Raw genomic sequence first — 9,919 nt, forward strand, 5'->3', positions numbered from 1 at the left:
ATTCCTGGAAAAGAACCTGATTAATATTAAAGTCTTAATAGGATAGCAGGGCAGCTGAAACATACCCATGTCCTAGGCTCGACAGTTTCAGTAGGAAACATCAGCAAGTGTGACTAGCTAATCTCATTCCTAATGTAACATCCCAACTAGATGGCAGGGAAATCATAACACCTAGTACTGACATGGTGCTTTTCATCCATAGACCTCCAAGTGCTTTCACCCAGGAGAGTCATTATCCCCATTATAGAGATGAGGAATTGGAGATGCAGAGAAATAAAAGGTTCGATTTTCCAAATATTCCAGCTTTTCAAAATCTGGTTTTTGGTTGGGGTGTTTTAAAAATCTGGCCATGTCTGTAGACATCTAAATGGGAGCTGTTGGGTCCTGGTGTCTTTTGAAAATCTCACTCTAAGTGCCCAGTGACTCAGGAACAAAACCCAGGTCTCCTAATTCCCCACCCGATGGCCTGGGTCACTGCCTGGAACATGGTGCCTTTTCCCACAAATACCTAAGGCTTAACGCTGAAATGGCAATCAGTCACAACCTAGCATTGCGATATCATTATTTTGGCCCATTGGAAACTCACCTGTGACAGTTAGTCTGGTCCCATTCCCAAAGTTCGGATGTGTATATATACAGCAAGGCCACAGTAATACACCCCAGAGTCACTTCTTTGTACGCTACTGATAATCAGAGTAAATGTGTTTGCCGGAATGTTCACTTGACTGGAGTATTTGCCATTTGAAGGTTGACGCGGAGAACTCTCGTAAATCCATTGTAAACTCGGATGTTCCTTGTACCACAGAACTCTCCGTACTTTACGGAATGGCTACTGTCCAGCTGTGCAGTCTGCCCAGAGGTCAGCCGCACCTGTGCTGGGCTTTGCTGAATTTGTCTCCCTTCTTCCGAGGCAACCACTATACAGAGGAAGAAAGGAGTGGGTTAATACAGTGAGCACTGGACAAGGCTGGACTTTGTCAATACGCTACACAGAGCAGGTGATCAAAGAATAACAAAAAGGTACTTCTCCGTTAAAGATTCATTGTAACTTTTCTCTATTTCTAGCCAATATTTTTGTTAGGTTTCATGCAGCCTGTGCTGGAATTAATGAAAAGTAACAACAAAAGCAAACCTTGGCGTTTAGAACCAATGGGTAGAGAGATTTCCAGTTCCCTGCCCTCATCACCTGTGTGCATTCCCACTTGAGTTTACCCAAATCAATGGTAAAAAACTTTTTACTAAATTGTACATGGGAGAGTCTTTTTTAGCAACTTGTATTTCAAATTCTCTTTTTGATCCTTCTGCAGAAAAATACGTCAGACCCTATGTAATGCATCAGCATGAAGGAAAAGTAGATTTTGCACCCCAATCGAGAATATTAACCAGAAACTATTGTCAAGGTGTTCGTATCTGGCATTCAGGTTGTTTTAATGTAAAGATTTCATCACCTCTCTTCAGATTTCAACTGATGAACTAAGAGATGTGAATTCCTCTCTCAGCAGGTAGATATTAGCACCCTTTGGAACTGCAGAAGGTCCTTGTGCAGAAAGTTAATAGTTTTTAGTATGGTGGAAAATAAGCATGAAATAAATCAGGATAAAATACTTACTGTGCAGACAGACTAGCATCATCTCAACTATCTGGTGAGACATCTTGTGCCTTTCTTCAGCAAAGAATAGGTGATGTCTGTCTGTCTCACAACACCTGCTAGCTAATGGATTTCTTGATGAAAGACTTTGCCACATGGGGAGGAAAATGTTCTCTTTCCTCTTAAAGATCTGTGGGGCAAAACAAAACAAAACAAAGAGAGCCAAGAGATATTAATAACCTCATTTACAATCTTACTCTTAGCGCCAGCAGAGCAAACCGGGGTTGGGGGGCGGGGGGCGGGGGGAGGGCGGATATTCCTTTGCCTCTAAAATCTTTTAGAGAAGAAATTCAAGCTTAGATTGTATACCAGCATGGTGTGTGTCTCAGGTGGAATATTTGTGTTAGTCTTGTTATGGGCATCCTATTATTTCTTCTGACTGCAATTCAGGTGGAATATTTTCTGTGCTTCAGGGATTTATAAGGTCATATGGTATTAGCATCAATAAAATGGCAATAAGCTCTCTCACTGTGGTGTATGAAAACTGTTAAAATTGTGATTTATAACTTTAAATTTCAGGTTTCAGAGTAGCAGCCGTGTTAGTCTGTATTCGCAAAAATAAAATGAGTACCCCCCCCTCGACCCCCCGCTCTCCTGGTGGTATTAGCTCATCTTAAGTGATCACTCTCCTTAAAGTGTGTATGATAACACCCATTGTTTCATGGTCTCTGTGTAAATAAGTCTCCCCACTGTATTTTTCACTGAATGCATCCGATGAAGTGAGCTGTAGCTCACGAAAACTTATGCTCAAATAAATTTGTTAGTCTCTAAGGTGCCACAAGTACTTCTTTTCTTTTTTTAAATTTCAGGGGGTTTTCCTGGTCCTGCTTGCTGTCTGTGGGGAAGTATGCAATCTGGGCCTAGCAAAAGTCAGTCTGGAAAGAGACAGCCGAGATCAAGGTGGGGTGAGTTGTGCACCTCTCTTTTTAAGGAGCAGCCTGCTTTGTCTCTCTCTGGTTTGGGTTCCTTTTTCTTATCATTCTGGATTCGAAGGACTGGGGGTGGGACCCTCTGGCGAAGGAATTGATGGGGTTAGAATATCAAAGTATGGTGGAATCACCCCACTTTGGGACAATTTGGAGCAAAACCTCCTTTTAGGACACTTATTTCAGATTTGTGCATAATGCACGTTCCATAGTGTAATGTACAAAGTTGCTTACAGAGAGAACAAAGTGAAATGCCGACTAAGAGATTCTAAATCCATCCCTTCTAAATCCATCTTTTCTAAACAGTTTTCAGCCACGTAATCTGGAACATGGTTCTCTGAGCAGCCTGTCTTTACCTGGAAATTAAGGGTGAGAGTTGCAAACCTCCATGACCCCTGCAGTGGCTGCTCCTGGCAGGTGAGGCTGGGCCTGGCTCCTAGGCACGGGCCTTGCAACTTGACCGATGTGATCAGAGCCCTCCTCAGGTTTGGCACATCTGTCCCTCCGTTTCCATCTATAGAGCAGCAGAGGAGCCAAACCTGAGCGGCACTGTGGTCACGTGGACTAGATGCCAATGCTGGGAGCTGGACCCAGCCCCACGGGGCAGGAGGTGCCTCTGCAGTGTGAGTGCAGGGTGGTCTTGCTGTCCAACCCTCCACGTGCTCCCTGCGCCCTCCTTTTCTTATGGTGGTTTTCCGGTACCTCTGCCTGAAGTTTATTGTCAATTGCCAGGATAAAATTGTAGGCCTAACTGTAGCAGAAATCCTGATTAATTTAGGAGCCAGGTGTCATTTTCAAAAGTGATCTAGGTTTCCAAGTGGTAATCTAAGTCCTGCTGACTTTCAGTGGTATCTAAGCTCACGAGAACCAGATTTCAAGATATTTAGGTGCTTAAAGGTGTAGCTGGGTGCCTAGGTGCAAAATCAATGGGAGTTAGACAGCGAAGTCATTGGACACATTTTCAAACACGTCCTAAGATTATTGCCCCCAGTCACACTTAACTCGTACAAATTCCTTTTACACTTGATCTTCTTCTGTACAAGTCTATTAAAAGCCAAGACAAAGTGACTGTAATAGTTTTGATTTTATTTCTACATGATGTTTTATAAAAACAAATTGAAACCGATCTTAGAAACCCACAGGCGACAGGACAAAGAGCCGTGTTTGCTATAAAGGGCCAATCGTTTAAAAATAGATCAGACCTGGCTGCTCGGAAAGCTGCACTTGCCGCTGTGGTCAGTTTCAGCCCACTTATTTTGCCACTTTTCTTTTGTTTGTTCCGCTACCAAAGCGCTTGGGCGGTTTGTTTTTTTAGGTCTCACTCCCTGTGTTCGGTGACCAAGGAAGTGTAAACTGCTCCCCCCAATTCCTCTGCAGCCAGGGGATGGTTAGAGCAAAGCTAAAGCAGAACAGTCCATGAAATAACTGCAAAAACTGGAATTTACCTTTCAGCAGTGTGAAAGAAAGTAAATGTTACAGCACAAACCAAAGACATTGAGAAAATAGACCAGTCACTAATAATCCACTGTGCAGCGTTGCCTAGTGGATAGAGCACTGGGTTCTATTCCCAGCTCTTCTGCTGGGTTATCTTGGGTAAGTCACTTCCCCGCTCTGTGCCTCAGTTTCCCCATCTGTAAAATGGGGATAACGTTACTGACCTCCTTTGTAAAGTACTTTGGGATCTACTCATGATGTGCCTGGAATTATTATCATAAAGAGGAGCCAAAGAATAGGCACAAGTATGAAAGCCACCCCAATTCTGGCTTCAAGACTAAGCTTGATAAGTTTATGGAGGGGATGGTATGATGGGATAGCCTAATTTTGGCAATTAATTGATCTTTGACTATTAGCGGTAAATATGCCCAATGGCTTGTGATGGGATGTTAGATAGGGTGGGATCTGAGTTACTACAGAGAATTCTTTCCTGGGTGTCTGACTGGTGAGTCTTGTGCACATGCTCAGGGTTTAGCTGATTGCCATATTTGGGGTCGGGAAGGAATTTTTCTCCAGGGCAGACTGGCAGAGGCCCTGGGGGTTTTTTGCCTTCCTCTGCAGCGTGGGGCAGGGGTCACTTGCTGGAGGATTCTCTGCACCTTGAAGTCTTTAAACCACGATTTGAGGACTTCAGTAGCTCAGACATAGGTCAGGTGTTTGTTACAGGAGTGGGTGGGTGAGATTCTGTGGCTTGCAATGTGCAGGGGGTCAGACTAGACGATCATAATGGTCCCTTCGGACTTTAAAGTCTATGTTTAATCATGGTGTATTGTGCTGCATGAAGTGTTTGCAATACACCCACGATGCACTTTACAGCCCCACAAACTCTGGGCTGACAAGGCCAGACCCTGCGTTCCTTGTGCACCCAGCACTATTCCACTCAAATCAATAAGAGTTTGGGGTGTTCAAAAATGCAGGAGCAGGAATTGCACAGTTCGGAGGCAGGTGAGAAAGCTTGAGCTGTTCTGGAGTCTGGAAATCCAGCCACAAGGATTTCCTGGTCTCATTTCTCAAGCAAGCCACTGTGAGCATTCAGGATTCACTTAGAACTCCAAGGGCCAGATTCTCAACTTGTGTAAATCAGCATCAGTTCATTGCCTTCGATGGATCGATGCTGATTTACACCAGCTGAGAATCTGGTCCTAAATTACCGTTCAGTATCATGTTGTCAAGCAATAAGGCTCAGCGGGGGTAAAATACTGAGGCAGCAGGGAGAAGCCCGTTTCTCAGCTGTTCATCACCCGTGGCTGGGGCCACACTTCCAGAAGAGCCCAGCTCCCAATTAGGGGACGTCTACACTGCAGCTGGGGGAGTAGCGGCTCAATGTAGTGCATTGAAAGATAGCGGTGTGGCCACGGCGGCCCAGGTGGCAGCTCGGGCTGACGTCCCAAGTTCAATTCTGCCCGACCTCCTGGACACGAACTCGTAGAGTTGGCCCGAGCCACGGCCCATGGCCACTCTGCTATTTTCACCACACTAGCTAGACCAGAGCTAGCGCTTGTCTGTCTACCCGGGCTGGGAACTACCCTGCCAGCTGCAGTGCGGACGCACCCTTCGGCACCTCAATAAGGACCAGATTTGTACAAGTGCTCGGCTCGTTAGACGCCCATTGGAGGCTCATCTCTTGGGAATCCAGCCACAAGTGTGCCCGTGGGGGCTGCTGGGGGATGAGCACAGTTGAAAATTGTGCCGTTTGTTAAGTGTCTATATGGGAGCTGGGCTCTTTAAAAATCTGGCCGCAATGGGGGATGCTGATCCCTTGGGAAAATCATTTGCAATAGGCAGCAGGGTACAATGCGGTCTACAGAATCGCACCTTTAGCCAGTGTCATATACAGCAGTCTGACCCCTCAGGGAGCCCTGGTACCTGCTGTCTCCGCACTAGACATGGTTCTGTGTTGAACTATCTCATGCATATTCTACATTGTGCCACATCCTAATGGTTATTTCGTTCTTCTGAATTGTTCTAATATAACCATATTTGAATCAAATGCAGTAACAGCTGACAAGAAATAGATTGTCCCCAAAGGATTCTTTAAGAAGCCTCGGTGAAAAGCATCTATCACCACAGCACAACCCCCTCAGCAGTTCCGACCAGGATGTTGGATCCTTTGCACTTGAGCAGCTTACCAGACAGAAACTCTTAGATTTCATCGTTCAGGATATTGTTTGTAACAATCATGCTGTTCACCAAATATCTGCTTTTGTCTTTGCTGGGTAAAGCTTTTGCTTTAGTCATACCATTAAGCTTTAGAATTGAAAAAGGAACCTTTTCAATAAGGCTTTCATGATGTCTGATAGCTTAGGATCGCTCTTCCATTTACTTTTGCACAATGTAATCTTGTTGCATTTGTGCTTTTGTTTTAATTCTGAACAATTCAGTTTATTTTGTGCAGATCGTGACCGGCTGAAAATTGACTCTAACAACACACCCTCTTTTATTCCTGCAGTGGTACAAGTGCAGTTATTTTTGCACCAACTTGAGTCGTTCCTGTTTGTGAACATTAATGATACAGCGAAGATCCAGTGCTCTTCCAAAAAACAATTTTTAGCAGGAAGTATAACAGCTCAGTGGTACAGGAGACGGGAAGGTGAGGCCCCCATGTTAATTAAGAGATGCTCAGATAATCAAAATGTAAATAAAGTTGCTTGCATATCGGAAGGACACAACTTGACACTGGAAATCTACAATGCCCAACGGAATGACTCGGGGGTTTATTACTGTACCAGTTCCTACATCATCTTGACTTTTGGCAATGGATCCACCCTGATTGTTGGAGGTAAGGAAATAGAACTGAATGGTTAGAAATGAAATATAATGACAATGCAGACATAGTTCATGTGCATGTTAAAATGTTAAAAGCTGGTGTGATAGTTTATCAAAGATTGAATTGTTGGAAGACAGACTGTCTGAATCCAAAAGAAGCGAGTAAACTTTGGTTGCTGAAAGAACAGAAAAATATATTTTGCACAAATAAAATATGCAAATAGTGAAAATGAACTCTTGAAGATTTTCTGTCTTCTTCCTGTTCAGGGCACAAGCTGGGAATATTTTAAACCTTAGAGCCATGTTCAAATGACACAATACTTTGCAATTAGGAAATGTTCTTAGGACTGCATCAGTTCCTAAAATAGCACAGAGTTTCCCTTCTGCTAAGTGCAAATATGTGTTTAGTTTGGGCTGGATATCATTTCATATTTCAGTTTCTTCATATTTTTCTATTGTACAACACATTTATCCTTTGAGCTACTTTCATCTTGTACAATTAACCCCCTAAATCAAACTGCTGCTCAGCTGAGCATCACACTGAGCTCTGTGCTTTCTCCTGATCAGACAGTTACACCACCAGCAGTTGGGTGCTGACTCTGGCTCCATCTCCCCACGGCCTCCTCTCCCCCGGGACGGCTGATCTGGCTTGCGTGGTCCATGGAGTTTCGAACCCAGTCCAAATTTCCTGGAGTTTTTCTGGGGATCTGCAGGAACAGGGTCTGATGCATTCGCTGAAAGCAAAGGATGGCTCCTTCGTGTTCATAAATCACATCAGCGTCCCCATGGACACCTGGACCAGTGGGAAGAATTTCACCTGTGAAGTCAAATTCAACTCTTCTGGCAAGCGTGTTAGGAAAATTGCCAGGTATATGGAAGGTGAGTGATTTTATACTTGAGAATAAAGGAAATTAAGTGATAATATGCATGTTAAGTGGCCACATGAGAGCTACCTCAATGTAATTTGCCATTACAGAAAGCTGGGATATTCTATGTCATAATTAAAAGCGGGCAGATTGCAGTGAATTTGGGGAAATCTAAATTGAGACATTAGAGGGACTCCAAGACAGTGTAGGTCTGATTTCTAGAGCAGCTTTCACCTAGATTGTACCTATAAAGCACTGTAAAGAATAAAATGAGAACAACTATTGGAGAGAGGGGAATTAAAACCAAAGGGTTTAATGAAAAGGTGCAAACATGATTCTCCCAACTCCACTAGTGTCAGCTTCCTCCACAGTCCATCCCAGCGGGTGTATGCTGCAGACTGTGCGCTATGCAGTGGTGGTTTTCCTGGTGGTGTTGATGGTGTCTGTGAGCCTGGCCTGGAGTCTCTGCGGTTCTAATCCAGGTAATCAACACACTACGGTCCGTCCCGGGTGTGGAGACCTAGCAGGTGCCCTATTAATACCTGGGTTGATTTCTCACAAAATTTGAAAACAGCTCTACCAGTCCCTTTTGTTTGTCCCTACTGAACATTTATTCCTTCTTACACCCCTGTAATGCAGCAAATCTTCTGTTGAGGCTCGGTGCTTGGAACTGCTATTCACTCATCATTTACTTTGTCACACAGGGCAAACTTCTGCCAGAAATAAGTATGTTTAACTCCCATGGGAATCTCTGGGCAAATTCCGTTGGGATGTAACCAGTGATGTAAATGACACAGCAGAGGCCTGGTTAGCCCATCAGTTATAAATGCACAACTTCCATTGAAGTGGGAGGATAATCTGGGCTGGGGTATAAATTGGTCAGAAAACAGCTGTAAGGGGTGATGAAAAACTTTAATTTCCTCTAATGAGCCATTGACTGGGTCTTCAAAATGAGTGAATTTAGGGTGCAGATGGTTCCAATGCCCCTGTAATTCTGCTAAGGCTGGATTTGGCCTTTTCTGACTGTTTTGAAATTCAGTAAAAGAGCGAAAGCCGCAGACTCAGAGGAGTTAATGGGTGCATTAAAAACTGTCTCAGTCCTAAACTTCTTTTTCAGTCAAGTGCTGGACTTTTAAGGCAAGATTCCCATGATGGTTTCTGTGCTAATCACATGCACTGTTTGGACAGAGGAATTTTAAATAAAACTTAACAATCTGTTTGTAAATGTAACTGATTGTTGTGTCCAACTCTATCAAAGTTTGGCTAATTAACCTTGCGGAGAGGTGTCTAATGTTTCTAAATGTTGTCAAACAGGGTCAAACCATTTATGCCCAACTGGAGTTTGATTCAAAGAATCACAACCAGAGCATGGAGCAGCGACCAGTGAAAGGAAAAAGGGGGAAATCGTAGCCCAGACGGGGATCCAAGCTGGACACTCACAGCTGTTTCACTGCTCATCTTTCACTGTAAGGTGCTGACTTTCTGTAGAAGCTGTTGGTTTGTTTTTACTGCTTCTTACTGCTCTTCACTGCTGCTGCATGTGGCTCAGTTCCAAAATGTAACTGAAAATTAACCCACTTGTCCATCTGGCCTATGCAGAGCAGGAAGTCACAAAAAGAACCAAGACCCTTGAAGGTGGGAGATTTCCTAGTGTGATATGAAAGACGTTGTCCTACAGGTATCTTTGCAATATATTGGTGCGTTTATGGCCAATCCCACCCCATGAGACTCAGGTGTGTTACCGGTGGCACAAGCAGGACCAGAAAAACCTAGATGCAGAACCAGCCTTGGCCCCCTGATGAGCTCAGCAGATGGAAGGGGCAGAACCAGACAGAAGTGACACTTTCCAGCTGGGTGGAGGTTGCTTTTGGCTGCCTCCTAGGAGCTGCCATCAGCAGGACCGTGCTGCTTGGCCAGCAGTATCGTTCCATGGTGTGAGGGGAAATGACGAATGGGAAACTGTGTCTGGACAGAGCTGTGTGAGGTCAGGCTCTGTCCGCATCCCTGTCCTGGAGCAGCTACTCCAACGAACGCCTCGGGAAACTGCTGTTTTTCCTGAAGGGCTCAATCCACAGGGCCTCGTGCCAACACCCATCTATCTTCTATCCGTAACAGCTTTATCATTGGGAGGGGCTCCCCCAGCCACGGAGCCTGCACATGCTGCCTGATTGGATCCTAACTCCTCGTTTTGAAGCTGTAATTCTAAATGTTGCTCATTA

The 9,919-nt window shown here is 44.5% G+C and overlaps 1 gene segment (V, D, J or C); it reads left to right on the forward strand.

Moving 5' to 3' along the window:
• Positions 1-6,357: 6,357 nt before the first annotated feature.
• LOC142070044 (Ig mu chain C region-like) lies at positions 6,358-9,919 on the forward strand. The segment is given in 3 exon segments: positions 6,358-6,847; positions 7,402-7,713; positions 9,015-9,919. Coding segments are annotated over 3 exon segments (834 nt in total).

This window comes from Caretta caretta, chromosome 24 (assembly GCF_965140235.1).
Source record: "Caretta caretta isolate rCarCar2 chromosome 24, rCarCar1.hap1, whole genome shotgun sequence".
Lineage (NCBI taxonomy): Eukaryota > Metazoa > Chordata > Testudines > Cheloniidae > Caretta > Caretta caretta.